Raw genomic sequence first — 25,230 nt, forward strand, 5'->3', positions numbered from 1 at the left:
ACATAGCCGTATGATGGCTTCTTTTTGTGGACACTCATCAGTATCTGACCATTTGGGGTCCAACAGCCTGCAACCTTGCCCACCAGCTGTTTCACAATGGCTCCATAGTGGGAGCTACACAGCTCCATCCATTGTGTAGTGGGTGGAGCCATTTACCGCAACGCTGCTCCCCCTGAAGTGTATAGGAGTGGCGCTGCAGTAACAAGCTCCGCGCCGTGTAGTTCATACGGCAGAACAGTTGATAGGTGGGAGCGAAGGGTGTTGGACCCCCGCCAATCGGATGGTGATAGCCTATTGTGGGGATAGGCCATCACTTGCAAAAACCTGGACAACCCCTTTAAGGCAGGGATGTCAAGAGCAGGTACTTTCTCAGAGGGCGTGCACTCTCAAGGAGCAGGTACCGTCTCAGGGGGCGTGCACTTTCAAGGAGCAGGTACCGTCTCAGGGGGCGTGCACTCTCAAGGAGCAGGTACCGTCTCAGGGGGCGTGCACTCTCAAGGAGCAGGTACTTTCTCAGAGGGCGTGCACTCTCAAGGAGCAGGTACTTTCTCAGAGTGCGTGCACTCTCAAGGAGCAGATACTTTCTCAGAGGGCGTGCACTCTCAAGGAGCAGGTACTTTCTCAGAGGGCGTGCACTCAAGGAGCAGGTACTTTCTCAGGGGGCGTGCACTCAAGGAGCAGCTACTTGCTCAGGGGGCGTGCACTCTCAAGGAGCAGCTACTTGCTCAGGGGGCGTGCACTCAAGGAGCAGCTACTTGCTCAGGGGGCGTGCACTCAAGGAGCAGGTACTTTCTCAGAGGGCGTGCACTCTCAAGGAGCAGGTACTTTCTCAGGGGGCGTGCACTCAAGGAGCAGCTACTTGCTCAGGCCGCGTGCACTCTCAAGGAGCAGCTACTTGCTCAGGGGCGTGCACTCTCAAGGAGCAGGTACTTTCTCAGAGGGCGTGCACTCTCAAGGAGCAGGTACTTTCTCAGAGGGCGTGCACTCAAGGAGCAGGTACTTTCTCAGGGGGCGTGCACTCAAGGAGCAGCTACTTGCTCAGGGGGCGTGCACTCAAGGAGCAGCTACTTGCTCAGGGGGCGTGCACTCAAGGAGCAGCTACTTGCTCAGGGGGCGTGCACTCTCAAGGAGCAGCTACTTGCTCAGGGGGCGTGCACTCAAGGAGCAGCTACTTGCTCAGGGGGCGTGCACTCAAGGAGCAGCTACTTGCTCAGGGGGCGTGCACTCAAGGAGCAGCTACTTGCTCAGGGGGCGTGCACTCAAGGAGCAGCTACTTGCTCAGGGGGCGTGCACTCTCAAGGAGCAGCTACTTGCTCAGGGGGCGTGCACTCTCAAGGAGCAGCTACTTGCTCAGGGGGCGTGCACTCTCAAGGAGCAGGTACTTGCTCAGGGGGCGTGCACTCTCAAGGAGCAGGTACTTTCTCAGGGGGCGTGCACTCTCAAGGAGCAGGTACTTTCTCAGGGGACGTGCACTCGTATACTTTCTACTGCAGCTGAAGGATGGAACTGAGCATGTGCATCCAGCTCAGTAAGCGGGACAGAGAAATTAGATATAGGGCAAACAGCAGGTGGCGCTATACAGATAGATTTCAGGGAATACATTTTTAAGGACATTCAATTACAAAAGTATTCAGATCCAGGTGTTGGTTCGAAAAATGTAAAATATTTTTCATGGGACATCCCCTTTTTTTTCAATCAAATCGTTTTTATTATTCAAATAAAATTGGCATATTGCAAGACAGTTTGTGTCTACAATTTTCTATTATTTTCCCCCCTCCACGTCTCATATACAAAGAATTGTATAAAACATTATCACATATCCAGATATTTGATACAACTCCCACAGTTATTGTACATAATGTATATACCAATAAAAAAGAAAAAAGAAAAAATTAACAGTTACAGGATTATTTGACTGTTAACACCCAACAATCCCCCCCTCCCCCTCCCCCAACTACCAAACCCCCCCCCCAGATCAGAGCATGAATTTTCAAGACCTATCTATATTACGACATGAGTGTGAGACAACCATACACTCCACAACTTTTCAAATTTCTGAGGACATCCTCTCCTAACAAACACTCCCCTCTCTAAAGTCAACATATCATGCACCTTTCTCACAAATTCTTCCATTGTTGGCGGACTCCCCTGGATCCACCTAAAAGCAATCAACTTCCTGGCCACATACAATAGTCTCCCAACTGCCACCTTGACCGCCTCTCCCCCACCAATCTCCTTCACATATCCCAGCACACAGATCTTTGGGTCCTTCTGCACCCTCAACTCCAGGTTACGATTAATCAAAGTCAGCACCTCATCCCAAAAACTACTTAGCACTGGACAAGACCAAAGCATATGAAACAGATCTGCACCTTCCACCATACATTTTGGACAATTGTCATCAGTTCTAACCCCAATTTTCCGTAAAAACACTGGAGTTTTGTAGACTCTGTGGATGATAAACAGTTGTGACAACTTGCCCTGTTCACTTACAGACACTCTCGGGACTGCCTCCAATATATCTTCCCACTGTTCCTTAGGGATGTCCCCCAGATCCTTTTCCCATTTCCTCTTCCTTGTAAGGGGACATCCCCTTTAAAGCCCCATTACACGCCCGTTTGTCGGCTGACTGCATGTTTTATGCAGCATAAGAAATGGGCGATTATCGGCAGCCCGTTGCTCCATGTAATCAGAAATCTGCTGCCGATCACCAATACAACAGAATGGGGGAGGAATGATCACAGTAGCAATCTTTCCTCCCCATATATTTTGCATTGGCTGGTGTAATAACGAGTTAATGGGCAGTGTAATAACACCATTACCCTCATTATAATTTATTTATTTTTATTTATTTTTATTTATTTTTTTGGGGGGGGGGGGGGGCATGTAGTTAATACTGCAATGAACCTTTTGATCATCATAAGCAATGCCAACCTGTTAGACTTTTTAACGGCCTCCACTTCTGCCTCCAGGATCTTGTTGTCGGCTAACAGGTCATTCCTCTGGAGAAGTAGAGCCTTCTTCTCTGCCTGCAGAGCCGTCATCTTTCCCATCAGATCGTGCACTTCTCTTCTGCCGTTCTCTTGCTGCTGTTGAAGTTGGCTGCCGGAGAGAAGCACAATTGCACTTTATTTCTGATGCAGACACAAAATGTTCTTTACCCAGAGAGCCAATTTAATGAAGCGTAATGTTTATCTGGAGTCTGAGGACAAAAGGGGGACATATTACTCTACAATGTTCCTGCGGTGGCGTTTCAGACCTCGATGCAGGAGAGGAGGTGCACACCTGACCGTTCTTGGTCTGATATATTGACATGAATACTGAAGAGATCAAACCAGGCCAGAACTTCAAGAAGAAATCAGTCTGGGTGATTGAGAACGAAGCGTGAAAGTGATTGCTTTCTATCTCTAGGCTGGTAATTCCAGAGGATGAAACAGATGACTGCTCAGCAGATAATGAGATGCCCTTAACGTGGCAGCAAAGTCAGCAGGAAGCAAATAAGTTGCTGCTTTATAACACTCTGCGACGCTCTCAATATCAGCCTACAGGGCAGATACTTGGCCAAGACATATTGATGATGGCAGGTCTTAAAGGGGAATTCCCAGTTTATATACTGAAGGCATATCACTAGAATACAGAATCTATACAGTGTTTTACGTTTTTCTACTTTTGCACTATAAAAATGTTTTTTTTCTTTTTGGGTTGCTGCATAACATTTATATTTTTCCACCGACTGAGCTTGTTGCTATCTGTCCCATTCTTTCGCTGCCATCTTGCCATCTGTCCCATTCTTTCCCACCTTTCGCTGCCATCTTGCTATCTGTCCCATTCTTTCCTTCTTTCGCTGCCATCTTGCTATCTGTCCCATTCTTTCCTTCTTTCGCTGCCATCTTGCTATCTGTCCCATTCTTTCCTTCTTTCGCTGCCATCTTGCTATCTGTCCCATTCTTTCCTTCTTTCGCTGCCATCTTGCTATCTGTCCTATTCTTTCCCACCTTTCGCTGCCATCTTGCTATCTGTCCCATTCTTTCCTTCTTTCGCTGCCATCTTGCTATCTGTCCCATTCTTTCCTTCTTTCGCTGCCATCTTGCCATCTGTCCCATTCTTTCCCACCTTTCGCTGCCATCTTGCTATCTGTCCCATTCTTTCCTTCTTTCGCTGCCATCTTGCTATCTGTCCCATTCTTTCCTTCTTTCGCTGCCATATTGCCATCTGTCCCATTCTTTCACTGCCATCTTGCTATCTGTCCCATTCTTTCCCACCTTTCGCTGCCATCTTGCTATCTGTCCCATTCTTTCCTTCTTTCGCTGCCATATTTCCATCTGTCCCATTCTTTCACTGCCATCTTGCTATCTGTCCCATTCTTTCCCACCTTTCGCTGCCATCTTGCTATCTGTCCCATTCCTTCCTTCTTTCGCTGCCATCTTGCTATCTGTCCCATTCTTTCCCACCTTTCGCTGCCATCTTGCTATCTGTCCCATTCTTTCCCATCTTTACTTCCTGCTTTTTATCTCAGCTTTCCTTCTGTCCCAACATCTTTCTTTCTTCTCTTTTTCTTTCCTCCTTTCCCATCCTTCTTTCATCTTTGATGAGAAGTACAAACATTGCGGTCTAACAGACTGAAAGCTTCCTCTACTAATGACCGATGAGGGACACATAAGAGGAAATCAGATCCGTGTCTCGGAGACTTGAGGAGACAATTTTAAACACTGCGTCACTGCGGGCAAACGTGCAGCCATTACAGAGGACTTATTTCTGACCTTAGATCTCCTTCGCGCTGGTGAACTACTAGCTAAAAGTGAATGAATGTTGATGGAGACATCCCTACTCATCACACGGGGCGAGGCGCTGTACCTTTTTAATTCATTCACCATGGCAACGTGTTCCTCGGCAGAGACGCTGCCATCCATGGTAGCTTTCAGCTCGTTGTACTTGGAGCGTAAAACTTCCTGCTGCTTCTGAAATTCTAACAATTCTTCCTCTTGATTCCGCTTTGTAGATTCCAAAACCATTAGTTGCTTCGTTAATTCGGAGACTGCGTGGAAAGGGAATATTTATGTTAATCTATGGCGAATGCCATGTTAGACATGACAAGGTCACTGTACAGCATAATTCCTGTAATGCACTAGCCATCAATGCAAGGGTTTGTTTAAATTTTCATTTCCTTAGGCGCCCACAAGTAATAGCTGAAGATGGATGGAACCGTTAAAACCAGCTCCAAGCATCTACATGCAAGCTGTGTGATAATCTAGTACATAATCAATATCACCACACTTGAAGTCTCTCTGACGCGGTTAACTGAATTAGATTTATGGATTAAAGGTACAGTAACCTTATGAAATCTGCTTAGCTTTACTGCTATCGCTCTCTACAAGGCAGGGCTAACACAGGAGGGTTGCGCTCATTTTAATTCTCAGCTCTCTTCGGGCAATCGTGAAGTTTTAGGCACAAGAAACTTTTGTTCATTCATTGTATGATCTCTCCTGTCTGAATAATCCATATGGCACTGAGGTCCGTGTTAGGGACCATGGTGTCCTGCTCAACTTTTTAGTATCATTTAATAATAATTCTATTAAAATATAAAATTACAAATATTTTTAGCCATAGTATTGAGTGATTCCTTAACCACTTCCAGACCAGGCCTAATTTTGCGAATCTTTGCAAAAGGTCATACAAGTCACTTTATGTGGCAATAACTTTGGAACACTTTTACTTATCTAAGCCATTCTGAGACTGTTTTTTCGTGACACACTGGGGGTCATTAATTAAGACCGGCATTTTAGAAGCCGGTCTTAATATCCCCTATAGCTGGCGGTGGATCCGCCAGAGTTATGAAGAGGCGCTGGCCTCTACATAACTTCGGCCGATCCACCGCCGCTTCTAAATCTATGCCAGCTCACTTGCTGACGTAGATTTAGACCATTTTCTATGCCTAAAACAGGCGTAGAAAATGATGAATAAGATGTGCCTGCCGGCCCCTTCCATTTCCCCGCCCAAGCCACTACCAATTTTGTAGACCTGGTACGAGTGGGAAAAAGAGGCAGATTGCGGCGCAAAGAATCAGCGCCAGATATATGCCTAATATAGACGTATTTCTGTTAACCTCCATTGTACCTTATGTTAGTGGTAAATCTGCGTCAATATATTTTACCTTTATTTATTAAAATAATTCAAAATTTACCGAAAATTTTGAAAAATTCACTATTTTTAAAATGTTAATCTCAGAGTTTAAAGACAGATATTGATACCTCGAAAAATACTTACTAATTGAACATTCAGCTTACGTCTACTTTAGGTCATTTTGGTTATGTTATATTATTTTTTTAGGACGTTAGAAGGTTTAGAATTTTAGAAGAAATGTTTAAAATTTTCAAAAAAATTTACTTTCAGGACCTATTCAGATTTCCAGTAACTTTGTGAGGCTTACATAATAGAAACCACCCATAAATGACTTAATTTTAGACACAAAACCCGTCAATTTATTCAAAATGGATTTTAGAAAATCTTGTTAACCCTTAGGTATTCCACAGGAATTAAAGCAAAATGGAGGTGAAGTTTAAAAATGTCTTTTTTTTTTGCAGATTTTCCATTTTAATCAATTTTTCCTGTAACACATCAAGGGTTAATAGCAAAACAAAGCTCAATATGTATTACTCCAATTCTGCAGAATGCAGAAAAACCCCATATGTGGTTGGAAGCTGCTGTATGGGTGCACAGCAGGGCTCAGAAAGGAAGGAGCGCCATATGGTTTTTGGAGGGCAGATTTTGCTGGAATGGTCTTTAGGCAAAATGTTGCATTTGAAGAGACCCTGAGGTACCCCCAACAGTGAAAACCCCCAAAAAGTGACTACATTTTGTAAACTACACCACCCAAAGAATTTTTAAGGGGTGTAGTGAGCACTTGACCCAGCAGGTGTTTCATTGTCATTGTGACATTTTCTATACTATTTGAGTACTATTTTTTTTTTCTGCCGATGGTCTTGTGTACGCAGAGAGGCTGTATAACACTATAGAGCGCTGTATATCCTCTCTACTGAGTTGATCGAAGTTTTGGAAGATCCAGCAGCTCCTGCAGTCTTCCAGCTCCGGCATTTACATGATCACTGGGGCCGGAACAGGAAGCGGCATATCGCTCACTGATCTGTATACCCAGTGCTTGTTCAGCACTGTGTATACAGCCATCTAGAAGGCAGGGACCTGGCTTCTCTATGGGCTGCCCTGCTGTCATTGACAGCGAGCCTCCGACTCAGCAGCTGCATAATTAGTGTGCAGTTCCAATCTTTGAACGGATGTTCTAGAACGTCCATCCAGAAAAGTCCCAACCACCAGGACGTTTATAGTCAACGGGCGGTCGCGAACTGGTTAAAGGGCATCTGAAGGCATCTGTGTTGGTCCCATGCTCATATGTGCCGACATTGCTGAAAAAAGGGTTTTAATATATGCAAATGAGCCTCTAGGAGCAATGGGGGTGTTGCCGTTACATATAGAGGCTCTGCTCTCTCTGCAACTGCCGAGCCCTCGGCACTTTGATTGACAGGGCCAGGTGCAAGGACGTTTTCACTGTATAGCTTGTTGGTGGGATTACTGGGAATTGGACCACCCCCAATTAGATGGCCTATCCTAAGGAATAGCATAGGTCATAAGTATTTAAAACCTGGACAATCTCTTTAACCTGGAGTTAATTGCCCATGAGAGACACTGTGCCAGGTATCAGGGCAACCGGCAAGAAATCCATTAACCACAGCAATAAACAGGTAACTAGAACATAGGTGATCTCACCTGCCAGGACATGATTGGAGTGATTCTCTCGGCTCTTTCCTTCTTGGACCTCTAACTGCTCTGTCAAAATTCTGTTCTCCTCCATAAGGAGTTTATGTTGAGCTTGCAGTCCCTCCCTGAAAGACAGAGTTGGGAAAATTTATTTTCATTGTAACATAATTTTATTTTCATGGAAAACGGGAAACACTAAGTTTTCGTGAGTCTATTGTGGACCATTTCAACACCTCATCTTCTACAAAACATGTTTTTTCAAGGCATTGATAGACATAATAGACTGAAGACCAGTGCAAAAGAAATTATTTGTCTTCATACGGTAGATTATACAAATCAATATATAATTACCACTCCTTATTGGATACTGGTCGCTCCTGGTTCAATAGTTGGTGCAATTTTTCATTCTCCTCTATCACTTCTTTAACTCTGGCTTTGAAGGTCTTCAGTTCCTCCTAATGAAGGTGGGAAAATAAAATAATGAAATGAAGTCACATATAATGCAGTGAAGAGACCTCACCTTCATAAAGGCTGGGTTTACACATGGCCGTCTGGAACGGCACATCAAAAAGTGCGAGAAATACACGTATCCCCTCCTTGTCCTTAAACTAGGAACAATCCTAGAAGGGCATCTATAGACAACCATATAGCAACTATGGCATGAAAAGCTACAGTTTCACATATAAAGAAATAAAAAGGCCCGTGTACACAGGTGCGTTATGGCTCCGTATAACTATGAGAAGTAAGAAGCCATTATATAGGACATATTTCAGACAGACTTGTATCTCCATATGAGTGCCTACTGTTCAGTCCTCTGGTGTGTACATGAGGCCGGCCATGTATTTTAGAGTGGTGGGGGTCTCACCGGAGGCTTCGATACACATTAGATGGTCGGTCAAGTGAATGGGTCCACGATCCCCATGCGGCTGGGCCACGGTCGGTGCCCGTGCATTGCGGACCGCAATTTGCGGTCCACAGAACGGGCACGGGATTCACACAGTCGTGTGAACAAGCCCATAGTCACATAGGGAGTGAATGAAGCGGCAGTGTGCATGCTCGGCTACTGATCCTTTCAAATGACGGACACGGGACCCCTGTTCTCATGATCTGTTGGGTTCCAGCAGTCGGACCACCGATCTTACAGATATCCCCCCATCCTGTGGATAACTTATTGTTACTGGAACACCCCTTTCATAACCAGTATCCGCCTGCAGCAAAATCAGACAACGGAAATAATATAAAAAAAATATAATATAAAAAACTATAATCTAAGGATCTGCTGTCATACGAATGGCTCCTCATGTGTGATGTGACTGTACACCATCCTGCAAATATTCCATCTAAAGCGCAGATTTGCTTGTGCGTTTCGGTGCCTCATCATATTCAATCAGGTGGAAAAAGAAAGCCATTACTACTGGTATCATAATCGCACAATCTCCTTATCGAGGGCTTTTAAGCCTCTGAACCGCAAGTCATTTGCACATTATTAGGTTCTACAAATCCACATGAAGAGGAATATGAGCATCTCGACAGTGAGACAGCGGCTTATGGACATTTAAACTTCTGTAAATAACTAGAAACATGGCTTTTAACCCTTTACTGGGCTCAGGAACCAGTGCAAATCCCAGAGCAAACGGTCTGCTTTCAGCTAAGGTGATCGGCCGACTGGAGTGACTAGGAAAAGGCCCACGACTATGAAAGTCCGGAAATTCATGCAAACCTAAAACTACCGTACATTTCTGGTCACAATTTCTAACTGCAGACTGCCTCCCCCTGAAAATAAAAGGGTCGGACATGATGAAATTCAACATGTTCAACCCTTCTCTCCCCTGTTTTCTGCCGTCAGGAGTGCCACCCCCCCCCCCCATACACATCAGATAATCACCAAAATCATGCACACTCACCCGGCAAACCGCTAACATGTATGACCAGGTATAGCTCTGAAGAAGCTCCTTCAACTTCCCTCGCAGGGACATGCCATCCATTCAGGTATCTGGTTCTGAGTGACTCGTCACTCTACCAATATAGCTTACATACAGCCAAATATACGGGAAGGGGTCAAAACTACACAGACGGCTCTTAGAGAGTTTGCCCACACCTCATCCAAAATATTCTCCTATTGCCGATTAATGCAAGTGTAGGTGAAGCTGGACATCTAGCTGCTACATATACCCCGCGCCCTGCCAAAATATCGCTTGCGCGTGGATGATGAAGATGCTGCCTGCGGTTTGTGCCTCCATTAAGTGTTGTTTTAATAACTCGGCATAAAAAAACAAGTTACTTTTGGTTACAAAAATGCTCCAGTTGTGGGAAATTCACTTTACTTCATTACAATTGTGCCCCCTGGTATTTAATCTGTATAGTAATGTGCGTGTGCACCTACTGAGGTGGTCGCACATGCTCAGTTCCATCCTTCAAGTGTCACCAGCCACATCCGCTGTTAGAAGCTGTGAAGGTTACAGCAGAAAGGACACATCCCCTGATCTGTAGACCCCTGAGCTGCCAGCCTGCTGTTTGTTTTTGATTCCGCCACCCACTGACTGCAGGAATTAAAATTTAGCCTAAAGGTCATATTAGACGGCCAGATTTTCTGCCTGATAATTGCTAATGAGCGTTCCTATGAATGCGCGTTAGTGATAATCTGACAGTCTAAGGGCTCATGCACACGACCGTGGGGCCGCCACATGCGGATCGCGGACCCATTCACTTGAGTTTTATTCATATGTAAATGAGGGCTCGCAAGTGCGGCGTTCGGGCTGTAAGTGCCCAGGCCGCTCATCCTTCTTCTCACACAACCCCTCCCCAGCCTGTTGCTTGGCCCGCCCTCTAAGCCTCTTGCGTCATACAGTTGGCTGTATGAGATCCCGCATGCGCACTGTGATGACCATTGTGGGCAGCAGCATCGCTCCATGCAGTGCGCATGCACCGGCGGGATCTCGTCCAGTACACTGGATGACGCAAGAGGCTTACAGGGTGAGTCAAGCAACAGTCTGGGGAGGGGTTATGTGAGAAGAAGGATGAGCGGCCTGGGCACTTACAGCTCGAACGCCGCACCTGGGCACTTACAGTCCTCGAACGGCGCACCTGGGCACTTGCGAGCCCTCATTTACATATGAATAAAACTGTGTTTTTTCCTTTGGTGAACATCAAAACAAAAAGGAGACAGGTACCATTTGATTCATCATTCTATAGTTATGATACAGCTCTATGCAGGCAAACTGTGGTGACAGACTCCCTTTAAAGGGATTGTCCAAAGTACAGATTAATGATGACTTACCCTCAGGATAGGTGATCCATACCAGATCGGCGGGGGTCTGAAACCCTTCACCACCAATGATCAGCTTTGTGGAGCAGTTGCGGCACCAGAAACTACACAGTGTATGGAGGTGGAAGCAGACAGCACTGTACACCTTGTGGTGGTCATGATGGAATACTGCAGCATTCAAACATCCACCGGTGACGGAAACTACACAGTGTACAGAGCCTTCTGCTTCCAGCTCCATACAGTATGGATGCATAGTGTACATACAGTATACATGTGTAGTTTCTGGTGCCACAACTGCTTGAAATAGCTGATCAGTTGGCGTGAAGGGTGTCAGACCCCCAGCAATCTGATATTGATGACTTATTTGCGGAATAAATGATCAATATCTATAGCCCAGATGACCCCTTTAATGTCTGAATTTTATTTGGACTCAACTCATGCAAGTCGGTCACAACTCACCTCAAATCCCAGGATCAAATTATCCTTCTCATTAATTCGGTCTTCATAGGCAAGCAACAACGGCGACAAATATTTCATATCCAGCTGCCAAGAAATAAAATGAATTTGTTACTATTAAACGCTCCAGATCTTATTTCTCATATGGATTTAACCCACGTAGAGTCAGCTGGTCGAGGCCTCAGAGTACCCCATAAAGAACTGCTGCAAATCGCTGTACGATATGTAAAGCAGAGAAATCCCTTCCATGAAATATACATTTCATCCAACAACATAAAAGGTCTGGGGGATCGCAGGGGTTTGGGACATCAAAATGCAATATTCAATATCAGGCTGAGAAAAAGGTCAATGTAAAGGTTGCCGCTTTACCGCAGAAATAACATGACAGGGTGTTCAGCGATGAGAGAAAACATCATTGGATTCCAACATGCAGACCTTTCACGGAGGACACAAACAGGGATTGAACAGAAGTTAAAGGCTCTTCCCCATCTGCCAAATGCTGCCTCGCGCAGGAATCATAAACGGACAGAAGCCCCAACAAGGTGCTACGGGGATGTACTATCACCAGAATCCATCAGGACCCCACGTGTGCCCTGCACAGAGGAGCGACTGGCAACCAAAGAGTGGCATTTCCACGCAAAGAAATCAAGTCTGAACTATTAAGGGCATCTGTCAGCAGTTTTGTCCCTATGACACCGGGTGACCTGTTACATGTGCACTTGGCAGCTGAAGACATCTGTGTTGGTCCCATGTTCATATGTGGAAAATGATGTTTTATTATATGCAAATGAGCCTCTAGGAGCAAAGGGGGCGTTGTCATTACACCTAGAGGCTCAGCTCTCTCTGCAACTGCCGCACCTTCTGCACTTTGGCTGCCAAGCGCACATGGAACAGGTCAGCCAGGTTTCATAGGTACAAATCTGCTGACAGACGCCCTTTAAAAGGGGAAGTCTGTAAGTTCAAGAAATAAAAGCATCTCCAGGAAATGTTAAAAATGGAAACAAAAAATTACCAATTAAATCCAGTACCGATACTCTGGCCGACTCTGCCTGGATTATTTTTCTGAAATGATGCCATGTCAGATATCCGAGTAACTGCTGCAGCCAATCACTGGCCTCAGTGGTGATGGTAGTGTATGTGGCACATCACCACTGGAGCCAGTGATTGGCAGCAGTGGTCACTCAGAAAACTATGAAAATGAAGACCAGTGAGGACAAACAGGGCATCGGTGTTGGAGTGGCGGGGAGTTTAACATGTGAGTGATGCTGCTTCGTGCAGAAGTTTCATGTATTGAACTCTTTAAGGAGGACCTGTCTCCTCTCCTAAAATGTTAGTTTCAGTAACTACTTGCATTCCCCATATGTTAACAATTCTGGAGCATCATTTCTTAGGACTATGGATGGGTGTTAAAAGTTGGTGAGGTGTCCCTGCACAGTCCGACACCGGCAGCACTGACTGGATAATGTCAGACTGTGCAGGGACACGCCCTCAACCAGCAACACTCATCTGGACTTTCATTGCAAACTGCTTGCAAATCAGTCAAGTTATAACCGAATGGCACAACTTCAAGCAGAAATAATGGAGAAACAGCACAAACGTACAGTCATAAGAATAGATGCTCCAGAATTGTTATGACTTGGGGAATGCAAGTAGTCACTAAAGTAGACTAGTCAGAAGAGGTGCCCTTTAAGGTCGCCTGCGTTCCTGAATCGTTACGTGTAGTGTGCGAGACGCTTTTCTCTCGTCAGTGTGACAGACTGGGCTCGACTTCTCCTGCACAGACAGTAGGTTTTGGACACCTATCCTTGCCAGTCATGTTCTCTTTTAGGATGTGACGAAGCAGGATCAATCTTGCAAAATTATCCATGGCGGCTGATTACCCATACTACCAAGAGCATATCAAATGCAGCCAAAATAAGGGTCCATTCACACGTCCGCAAAATGGGTCAGCATCCGTTACGCAATTTTGCGGACCCATTCGTTTTCAATGGGGACGGAATGTGCTGTCCGCATCCGCATTTGCGGATCCGCACTTCCGTTTCGCTAAAAAATAGAACATGCCCTATTCTTTTCCGCAATTGCGGACAAGAAAAGGCATTTTCTATGAGAGTGCCGGCGATGTGCGGTCCGCAAATTGTGGCACGCACACTGCCGGTGTCCGTGTTTTTCGGATCCGCAAAACACATACGGACGTGTGAATGGACCCTAAATGTGATAGAAGATTATTAAGTCTGCATTTTTCCGTCCTCTTATATACTTGTTTGTAGTCAAACTACCGCTTTTAAAGATGATGACAAGGCGCCCTTATGCATGTGCCAAATCGCTAAGCTCCGGGGCGTACACAGACATCATCATGTGCAAAAGGCGCTCTACAGACAATATCAGCACTCTGTGCCCAGTGGAGCTTACAATCTAGATTCCCTATCAGTATGTCAAGCTCTAGCATCCTTATGAGCTGTAAAGACCTGTCCTGGAGCCACAATCTGCTGGTCTACCAGGAGTATCCCGTATATTCTGCATGGTATGTTAAAAGCATGCCAAAAAGGCTTGAAAAAAAATAAATCTAATCTAATGTTAGGATTTATTGATTATAATTGAAAACTTAAATAAAAAAATATATAAAAAAAAAAAAAGACCAAGTTTTATACTTCAAGGAAAGAAAAAGATGACAGACATCTAAAACTTACGAGCCATGGTGGTGGAGGTCCTCTTGGGGGTAATCCGCCGATCCTTACACCCTGAAATAGGACAAAAGGGAAACCAATGTAACTGAAGGGTGCACGATAAACGAGATGCCTTTTAAACTGTCTACAGAACATAATTAAAGGGGTTTTCCCATCTTCAAGGCATATCCTTACAAAATGCCATCACTTTATGATCAGTGGGAGACCTCGCAGACCATCACTGATCCAGAGAATAATGTGGATATAGAACCGTCACACTGGCGATGGCTCATCTACCTGTTCCTGTACCCCGCTGTGCAGATCTGGCGGGTGCGGCACAGAGATAGTACAGCTTCAGAAGCTGAGCCCGTGCTATCGTCTGCTCTGACCCCGGCTGCTTAGCCCCTTAGAAGCTGGAGTTAACAGCTACCGTCCCACCTAAGAGAGGTCACAGAGGAAGCTAGTTTCCACTGAGGGTACCGTAGCAGGATGGTGCCTAATATAGTCCCCCCCGGTCAGTCACGGAAGTGATCCTTAGCCCATCAGTATAATACTGACAGGCAGCTAATGAATGCTGTAAAAACAAACAAAAAAATAAATAAATGGTGGAATTGCTATTATTTGTTCCATCCCCTTCCTCCAAAATTAATACAATTATATGCATCCCAAATGTGCAAAAAAAAATAAATGCTGTATCCTTAAAAGGGTTGTCCAGACTATGGATATTGAGGACTTATCATCAGGGGAATCCACGGTGCCAGAAACCATACAGCGTATGTAGCTGGAAGGACACGGGTAGTGGTTGTGTCAGGGTGACTGGGGGGCTAGCGCGGGAAGCTACACCGAGTACAGAGCCTTCTGCTTCCGCTCTATACACTTGATGGTTTCTGGCACCAGGACAACCCAAAACAGCTGACAGTGGGGGGTGTCAGACTAGTCACTGATCCGATATTGATGCCCCATCAATACCTGCAGCTCAGACAACCCCTTTAAAGCCAAAACTGACCGTGACTAATCTGTTTAGAAGCTATCCCCTACCTGCTCGATAGTTCAGTTGGAATCTACTTATGAGAACAGGGGTCCTGTGCCCCCAGGCAGATGGTGAGGCAGGTTGAACTCGTGCACATGCGCACTAATATGGTAGTAAGCAGGTTTGCTAAATGCTCCATACAAAGCCTATAGGACTCCCAGAGAGAGCAGAGTTTGGTACTCGGCTATAGATGGATGAAGTGATAATAAATCAGCTGTCGAATATCCCCCCAAACGGCTGATCTAGAAGATAGAGAATACTTTTTACTAGCCTGAATTCCTCTTTCAGGGGTTAAAAAACTGAAGCCGCAATGGTAGCATCAGAAGCCGCTTAAAGGGCATCTGTCAGCAGGTTTGTCCCTATGACACTGGCTGACCTGTCTCATGTGCACTCGGCAGCTGAAGGCATCTGTGTTGGTCCCATGTTCCTATGTGCCCGCATTGGTGAGAAAAATTATGTTTTAATATATGAAAATGAGCCTCTAGGAGCAACGTTACCATTACACCTAGAGGCTCTGCTCTCTCTGCAACTGCTGGGCCCTCTGCACTGTGATTGATAGGGCCAGGCATGACATTTTTACACTGACTGGCCCTGTCAATGAAAGGGTCGAGGGTACAGCAATTGAAGAGCAGAGCCTCAAGGTGTAACGGTAACGCCCCCTTTGCACCTAGAGGCTCATTTACATATAATAAAACATCATTGTTCTCGGTAATGCGAGCACATATGAACATGGGACCAACACAGATGCCTTCAGCTGCAAAGAGCACATGTAACAGGTCAGCCGTTGTCATAGGGACAGAACTGCTGACAGATGCCCTTTACACAATGCTTACATGCCGTATGCTGCATTTAATAAGGTGTCATGACGGCAATACGCAATAATCTGTAGCTGCATCAGAGGGAACAAGACGCCATCATCTGCTATAGAAACAAAGAGGCCAAATCCACGGCCGCTCTGCTCAGACATTTTCTTTCCATTGTCTGAAATGTTTCTAAACCACAAATACATTTCTTCCTATTCTGTCAAAATCCCAATTCACGGCTCATGCTCGCGGTAAGGAGGAAAAATGTTCTTAGTCTGGAGTAGTGTCCCACGGGGAGGCCGATGTGGGATCTGCTGTCAGACGGAATTAGAAGGTGGCATGGTGACGGCGCGGCACAGTACGCGGCGTACAGATCGGGACGCCTCACAGTTCAGCGAGCTTCATGCGTCACTAAGAAACCAGAAGAAATCTGAAACTCAAGGCTCTTCTGCGGACGACTTCAATAACTCCGCTCGGCAGCTCGCGGATTTTAATATTTTTACTGAATAAAGTTTCACCTATGGCCATCAGCCCTATCGACTCTGAACGTGTAGAGATCTAACCCATGTGAACCTACTAGGATACGCCATCACTTTATGATCAGTGGTGGTCCCACCAAACCTAGGGATGAAGCGGCTGCAGGGATATGCAGTGCTGCCTCTTTCAACGTCTTTTCCTGCAGCACAGCTCAATGCACGAGAAGCTGCAAATGCTTTTCCCTCAGGGTTGATGGGTGTCCCAGAGGTCGGCCCCTTCACAATCATAAATTGACGGCACATCCTAGGTATAGGGCTCCCCCACCCCCACCCTTTCCTTAGTTTTTTGATTTTACGTTTTAAAGAGAAACTCTTGGATAGGCAACATGCACGTCTTGGAGCATTTAGTGGACACAGTCACAAGGTCATACAGTGTCCCATTGGACGGCGTTTATGCGGGGCTGCTGTTTTTTAATAATTGGGCAGGGTAGCGGTGTAGAGCTGCATGTTTTTCTATTAGAAATGCCAACGTGTTCCTGGAAAACCACTTAGAGGGGTCTCATTTTTGCACTTGCTAGCCTCACAGAACAAACTGGTTCCTACAGGTGTATCCAAGCACACCTCTAAGCTCAGAAATGCCCATGTACTTATACTGGCCATACTGGCCCAAATTTGCTGGGATTGTACTAAACGTTCAGAGACAATCTTGGCAAATTCAACTCAAAATGGTTGGGGTTTGTGCAAATCCCACCCACGACTGGGTGTTCCAAGTCATGCCCGGGATGGAGCATAAAGGGGTTATGCCATGATTGACGTAAAAATTTTTAATCTTACATTATAGTACATGACTGTACCTTTCTAACAAACCTAGACGCAGCCCAGTACCGCACATTGCTCTGCTATATAATGTTCCGCCTGGCAGCTCGGGGGCGTGTCCTTTCTGCAGCAGCTCTCTCCCTGTAACTGCCACAGAACATATGGCTGGTGGCAGTTGAAGATTTGAATTGAGCACGTTCGACCAGCTCAGTGAGACGGACAAAAAAAAAATATAAGAAAAAGAACAAACAGAAACATTGTATTGAATAGCTCAGTGTATATATACTGCCCGTCTCAAAGAAAAGTCGCCACCAAAAATATTTCCTTGGACTGCCTTTAGCTTTCATCACGGCACGCATTCGCTGTGGCATTGTTTCGAGAAGCTTCTGCAATGTCATAAGATTTATTTCCATCCAGTGTCGCATTCATTTTTCACCAAGATCTTGCATTGATGATGGCAGAGTCTGACTGCTGCGCAAAGCCTTCTCCAGCACATCCCAAAGATTCTCAATGGGGTTAAGGTCTGGACTCTGTGGTGGCCAATCCATGTGTGACAATGATGTCTCCTGCTCCCTGACCCACTCTTTCACAATTTGAGCCCGATGAATCCTGGCATTGTCATCTTGGAATATGCCCGTGCCATCAGGGAAGAAAAACTCCATTGATGGAATAACCTGGTCATTCAGTATGTTCAGGTAGTCCGCTGACCTCATTCTTGGAGCACATACTGTTGCTGAACCTAGACCTAACCAACTGCAGCAACCCCAGATCATAGCCCTGCCCCCACAGGCTTGTACAGTAGGCACTAGGCATGATGGGGGCATCACTTCATCTGCCTCTCTTCTTACCCTGATGCGCCCATCACTCTGCAACAGGGTAAATCTGGACTCATCAGACCACAGGACCTTCCTCCATTGCTCCAGAGTCCAATCTTTATGCTCCCCAGCAAATTGAAGCCTTTTTTTCTGGTTTGCCTCACAGATTAGTGGTTTTCTTACGGCTACACAACTGTTCAGTCCCAATCCCTTGAGTTCCCTTCGCATTGTGCGTGTGGAAATGCTCTTACTTTCACTATTAAACATAGCCCTGAGTTATACTGTTGTTTTTCTTCAAAGTGATCGCCGATCACGATCATTCAGGATTTTTTTCCGGCCACATTTCTTCCTCGAATACGATGGGTCCCTAATATCCTTCCAGTTTTTAATGATGCGTTGGACAGTCCATAACCCAATTTTAGTAGTTTCTGCAATCTCCTTAGATGTTTTCTCTGCTTGATGCACGCCAATGATTTGACCCTTCTCAAACAGACATCTTTTCCACGACCAAGAGATGTGTCTTTCGACATAGATGTTTAAGAAATGAGAAGCAACTCATTGCACCAGTCGGGGTTAAATAACTTGTTGCCAGCTGAAAGATGATCGCCCCTGCAGTAATATCCAGGTGATTACTTTTTTTGGGGACAGGCAGTGTATAAAATGTTTAAATACATGCAATTACAAATGTATTCAGATCGAGGTGCTGGGTTGAAGAATGTAGAATATGTTTCATGACACATCCCCTTTAAATGCTGATACTGTAAATATACACCAATTATATGTGGAATCTGGTGTCATTCCCTTCTGAGTCTGCTGTATTGTTCACATTCTTCTAATACTGCCCCCTAGCTTTACCATTACTATTTGACAGCTCTTTCTTTAGGTTGCGGTTAACAAGCTATTTATATAGAAGGCTCAAAATGAATTGGCAAGTGAACTATGTGGTTCAGAGCTGCAAGAGTCTCCCTGGCCCTGAGGACTACATTACACTCAATGTAGAGAGATTCTGCATTATTCATCGCTGAAAACCGCTGCACAAGGAGGGCAGCTGACGGCCAGCATACTACGGCGGCGAGGGGCACAGCACGTGGCCCACGCAGAGCGCAGGCGCTCCATGCCCACCATACGTCCTCTGTTAAATGTCCCTTCAGAGAGAAGCTCCAAGGAACTCGCCTCATGCTGGAAGATGATGGGAACCAAAGTGAAATTTATTAGGGCAGAAAATGTTTTTCTACCAGTAGAATCAATCCCGGATTAGAACGTTACAGCTACAATCGACCTCGACAATTTCATTAGACACGGGATTGCTGCTGGGCTGATAGCAGGACAAGGAACGCGGAGAGAAGGCGCTCCCGCGTCTGGCTGCTGAAGCCGACACATCGTTTCATTGTGGTATCGGCCCTTTTGCGTAGTCCAGCGGACCGCGACATTCTCATTTACTAATTCAAATTGAAAACAATCGTATCTCTGGATAAAATGTGAGTGTGGCCATCGGTGATCGCTAGTCCCCATACAGCCCCTCTTTACACGGGATGATCACCCGACAAATAATGGCATGTTCACACAGGGCACCGATCGGGAGCAAGCACTGGTCATTTATGTATCTTGGTCCCAGCAAATGGGGCCCTTAAAAAAAATCACTATTGTGCATCGTCTTCGCGTCAGCAGTGACAACAATGGAAGATTTCATTTGGGTTCCTATGGCGATGGCCACTGATCCGTACACAAGTCTTAGGTTGTGTCTGTTGTTTTTTTTTCTAAACTGAACAGACACATTAAATCCGTATTTGTGCTAGGAGTATATCTAGCCCAGCAGAGGAGACCTTGCCGTTACATTATATACATAACCTACATACCCCTAGACAAAGTTAAGGCATCAAACACAAAAAAACTAAAACATTTCTGGCTTCATTCTGGAGAACATGCAGCTAATAATAAGGTTATGGCTTTTCTCACTTCAGATATCGGGGCCGGCTTTAATCGTGATCGTAGACCGGACATGTCCGCTGACTTGGCCATGAACATACCTTCTCACCTTGGCCGGAGAGGCGAGTATATCTAAGTGGCGGAGAGGGAGACCAGGCGCTGCCCTGACTTCCCAGACAGCGGTTCATCTCCCTGCTGAACAAAAGTACCCGACATAATGAAATAAAAAATGTCCAATCCACGTTTCCTCTGACAAAAGCCATGGAGGAAAGTCAGGAAGTCTCAATATGCACTATATTATCAACGGCAGATCGAGAGCTGGTTAATCATTTTATAAAGACATACTACAACCTGCCATTTACTAGCACTTTACTTTATACTGTATGAAAACTGCCATATTTTAGTGTATTCGTTATAGTGATCCCAAACCAAAGCATCTCTTTAGCTTCAGTGACATAGGAACCTTCATATGCAGTCATTGAGACAGCCAGAGGGAGAAGAGACTTCACTTAAAGGGGTGGTCCGAGTGTTTAAAACGGATGCCTGTCCTCAGAATAGGCCATCAGTATTTTTCAATGGGGGTCCGACTCATGGCACCGATCAGCTGAAGAGACTGCGGCACTTTGTAGGCCAGCGACGGAACATTTATCAGTCACGTGGCCTAGGCCGGGCTCAGTCCCATTCCGATGAATCAGGCTGAGCTGCAATACCAGGCACGGCCGCTGTCTAATGGAAGCGGTCATTAAAGGGAGTCTTTCACCTAAAATCACCATTTATAGAACACCAATGTCTCAATCACACGTCAGTGTTTGGTCAGTGATTTCCATCAGTGATTGTGAGCCAAAACTAGGATTGGAGGCTCCACAGACATAAGGTATAAAGGAAAGATCTGCACATGTTCTGGGTTTAGAGCCGCACCTGGTTATGTCTCAGAATCACTGATGGGAATCACTGACCAAACACTGACGTGTGACTGAGGCTTAACGCTGTGCGCTGTCAGGTCCCAGTACAGAGCGGCAGGAAGAAGACAAGGGAGGTAAGTGAATCTGCCAAGTGGCAGCGCCGTCCGGAGCTGGAGAGGAAAGTTTATTTATTTATTTTAAATGTCTGATGGGGTCTGATCTAAGGCTGGGGGGGGGGGTCTAATGGGGTCTGATCTGAGGCTGGGGGTCTGATAGGGGGTCTGATCTGAGGCTGGGGGGTCTGATAGGGGTCTGATCTGAGGCTGGGGGGTCTGATCTGAGGCTGGGGGGTCTGATCTGAGGCTGGGGGTCTGATCTGAGGCTGGGGGGTCTGATCTGAGGCTGGGGGGTCTGATCTGAGGCTGGGGGGGGTCTGATCTGAGGCTGGGGGGTCTGATCTGAGGCTGGGGGGTCTGATCTGAGGCTGGGGGGTCTGATCTGAGGCTGGGGGGTCTGATCTGAGGCTGGGGGGTCTGATCTGAGGCTGGGGGGTCTGATCTGAGGCTGGGGGTCTGATCTGAGGCTGGGGGTCTGATCTGAGGTTGGGAGGTCTGATGGGGGTGTGATCTGAGGCCGATGTAGGCTGGGGTGTCTGATAGGAGGCTGATTTGAGGCCGATTGGGGTGGGGGGCAGATCTGAGGCTGACAAAGGGACAAAGGTAGGGACAGTTGTGAAGAAAGGCAGGGATAGTGGCAGGGAGCGTAAAAGCTGGGTGAACCCCTCTCTGAACCAAACTGGGAAGAGCTTGGCTGCCATTAATGCCAAATAAATATAGAACATTCTCAACTTAAATATTAGACTGCTAGATGTTGTCAAAATGGCGCCTGTACTATTTGTAATATATAGTGCTGCAGGCGCCATTTTGTGCTGCAAAAATACAGCGCTCTAGATTTGTTTAACTTAAGCGCAATATGTGTAACTTACCCCTAAGTCACTTATATGTTTCACCAAATACAGCCGTCAAATTTTTAAGTTGAGAATTTTGTATGACCCCCGAACGATGTTACAAATATCCAAATGGCCTTCGGCAGCAAAAAGGTTCCCCACCCCTGCTTAAAAATGAACAGACGTTAAAGAAGAAACGTTTCTCTCTGCCCAAGAGAAAATTCTTTTTGATACGTCCCCCAGAGGGTTGGATCTTGTGCCGCCCTGGTGTTTCAAGTATTTTACCGTCATGATGTTGTCCGGAAAAAAATTCAGATGTGTTTTTTTTTTTTTAAAGACACTGAGCTTTTGTAAGGGCCATAAGAACTGCATACAGTTCTCTGTAGTTTGAGAATCTGTTCTTCATGACCTCGGACCAATCCGCCTGGAAGTAAGGAGTTCCTATTTTTGCCCCCCAACCTGAAGCGCTGGCATCGGTCATTATCTGAATTTCTGGAATTTTGATCCAGCTTGTGCCCCGAAGAAGATTCTCTTCTTCCCTCCACCAGTTTACATCTATTTTGACTAAAAGTGGAATACTGATTAGTCTGTCTAGGGATGATTGTCTCCTGTCCCAATTCCGTAAGATCCACGCTTGCATTATTCTGGTGTGGGATTGACTCCATGGGACTGAAATTATGCAGGAGGTCAGGAGACCCAAAATACTCATCGCGTTCCGAATAGAGCATCTGTGGAGTCTCTGGAACTTTGCTACCTTCTCTCTTTGTCCTGGGGAAGAGAGGTTTTTTCTGGGATATAGAATAAAACATAACGCCCAGGAATCTTATTTTCGTGGATGGGGTGAGTACTGATTTTTTTAGATTTATTAACCAACCGAGATCTGATAGGATGTTTATAAAGTCCTCTGTCCTTACTAGATAAGGAACGACATTTGCTCTTTTTCAGCGTAGGGAGGCTATCATTTCCACCACAAGTTTGGTAAAAAAATCCTTGGGGCTGATGATATGCCGAAAGGAAGAGCCACATACTGAAAATGGTGGAGGGAACCCTTTGGATCTCTTACTGCAAACCCTAGATACTTTTGAGAACTCTGATGCATCGGTATATGATAATAGGCGTCCTTTAAGTCTATTGACGTCATCAAGGCACCTTTTAGGATCAGGGGAACTGTAGAGGAGACTGACTATCTTGAACTTTCTGTACAATTTTGATATGTTTAAAGGTTTTAGATTTATTACCGTCAGGCTTTTTTACTAAAAAAGAGGCTTGAGTAGAACCCTTTCCCTTTTTTCGGGGTCTGGAACTTTTATGATGACACCTGAATTGACTACATCCAATACTCCCTGCTAGATTTTTTCCTGGACTCCCGGGTTGTGGGCCGTGATCAGAAATCTCTTTGGAGGCCTTTCTGTATGCGGACCCCCTAGGGACAGGAAAACACTGAGGGAGGGGGGAGGTGGGGCCGTTTTAAACTCTCTCTCTCTGTATTCCTTCCCCCCCCCCCACAGAGGTCAAGGGTCATCTCTCACTTGTGGCCGTCATGGTGGATGGAATGGAAAAATAGTTGGTATGAACAGACAGTACCTCTTCCTTGGATATGGGGCGATACTTGGTTTGATAGCGGCTCAGCTCCACATTCAGTCGATGGATTGTCGTTTTTAGAGCGTCGTTCTCATCTACTAATTCTTGTGCCTGCTCTTGGAGAGAAACCAGCTCTGCGGTCTCCACTATGAAAGAAACATTAAATGAGCATAGTCAACCTCAAATTCCATGAAATCAGTGCAGCTCAGTAGTCGCAGTAGGGCATGGGGGACACGAAGGACAACTTTAATAGTAAGCATATTACAAAGATACAAAATATTTGCCATTTTTTTACGTTCCAAGTACACGAGAAGTACATAGGGACCAGGGTGATGACAGCCTTTTCACAGGTAGGGAAAAGTGGCAGGTATTGTGTACTGACTTCAGTGGGGAAAACGTTATCATTTTGTCGGTCTTCTCACAAACAGCCCTCTGCTCCTACACTGTGCTCTGTACGGGCACCTTAATCCAATGCACAAAAGATTCAATGGCCCTGCTTTATGAAGGCTGGCGTGTGCTATCCCGGGCTTGATGGGGCCTGCGCTGCCAGAGGAGGCATTACATTTATGAGGCGCAGACCTAGTCATAAATGAAATGCCTCCTAGGGCAGTCCATGACAGACTGAAATCTACTCCAGCTCGGAGCTGCTATAAATTTCAGTCATCATTTATGTCAGTTTCTGAAGTAAATGATGACAAATGTGCCAACACTCTGTCGTCGTCATACGCCTTTTCGGACATTGGCGAGGGTGGCGTAAAAACACCCGTTGCTACCAGTTTTATGCCAAAAGAGACACGTAGGGAAATGATACATTTCCCCCAGTATGTTTTTAGCATTTCATTTATTTTTATTTTTTATGCTTACCTTCTGCACGAGGGTTTTTCAACAATTCTTGAAAACCCCTTTTTTCATTCTTCAGATTCTTCACCTTCACCCGCATGGTTTTTATCTGCTGCTTCAGCTCTTCCACTTGGGAGGCCAGCTCCAGGTTCCTGCCTGTCAGTTGCTGAGCTGCTGCCCGCCACTGTGGGTCTTCCTCTTGGCTTTGGGGTCTTTCAGAAGCCTTGTGACTTGCTACCACAGGGGAACCTGTATAGTGTAATAAGCGGAAGTCTCTGTATCATTGATCCCAATATAGCTATACAAGTAATGCATAGAAATGTTCAGGACATTACTCCTACTTGGCAGAGAATAATGAGCTGGGACTAGTCCACTAACATATGTTCCATCACGGGGTTTCCCCAAGAATCATTTTCATACCAAAAACCCTAAAAAGGTAATTTGCATTGTTTATAGCACACAAAAAAATTTTTTTTTTTCTTTCTTGTGGCCCCCTCGATGCTGCTGCTAATCTGTGATGCAAGGGGCAGGCTCCGGACACAATCAATCTCCCTCTTCTCCCCGCTATACTGCCATGTTACTACAGAGGCTTGACTCCTTCCTGACAAGCAGAGCAGAAAGCCATTTCTATTGCTTGCCCTGCAGTGAATAGAGAATCACTATGCAGAGGCCTGGCTGCAGGGAGAGTGACTGAGCATGTGTGTCCACCAGCACTCAGCTCATTAGGTGGACAAACACTTTACACCAAGTGGCACCATACTAAAAGTCCTCACAGGATCATTCTTTAACAGCCTGTATATGGCAAATTCAGTTTATTTTTATGCTCCTTACAATATGGTATTTAAAAGGTGGGCAACCCCTTTAGGGAAGATAGCAATCTCGTTATTCTTCCTTAAAGGGCTTCTGTCACCCCCCAAAAGTCATTTTTCATTTTTGGGCTA

General features: G+C 45.7%; 1 protein-coding gene across 4 annotated transcripts in view; it reads right to left on the minus strand.

Moving 5' to 3' along the window:
* CEP89 (centrosomal protein 89) overlaps positions 1 to 25,230 on the minus strand; it is an 85,154-nt gene that overhangs the window by 41,583 nt on the left and 18,341 nt on the right. For all 4 annotated transcript variants that reach the window (XM_040410540.1, XM_040410539.1, XM_040410541.1 and 1 more), the window contains 8 exons: positions 24,314 to 24,538; positions 23,453 to 23,595; positions 14,179 to 14,229; positions 11,495 to 11,578; positions 8,122 to 8,225; positions 7,780 to 7,895; positions 4,855 to 5,035; positions 2,935 to 3,102 (listed from right to left, as the gene is read on the minus strand). In XM_040410540.1, coding sequence (XP_040266474.1) covers positions 2,935 to 3,102; positions 4,855 to 5,035; positions 7,780 to 7,895; positions 8,122 to 8,225; positions 11,495 to 11,578; positions 14,179 to 14,229; positions 23,453 to 23,595; positions 24,314 to 24,538 — 1,072 coding nt within the window. The remainder of the gene's footprint in view (positions 1 to 2,934; positions 3,103 to 4,854; positions 5,036 to 7,779; positions 7,896 to 8,121; positions 8,226 to 11,494; positions 11,579 to 14,178; positions 14,230 to 23,452; positions 23,596 to 24,313; positions 24,539 to 25,230) is intronic.

Source organism: Bufo bufo, chromosome 10 (genome assembly GCF_905171765.1).
Source record: "Bufo bufo chromosome 10, aBufBuf1.1, whole genome shotgun sequence".
Lineage (NCBI taxonomy): Eukaryota > Metazoa > Chordata > Amphibia > Anura > Bufonidae > Bufo > Bufo bufo.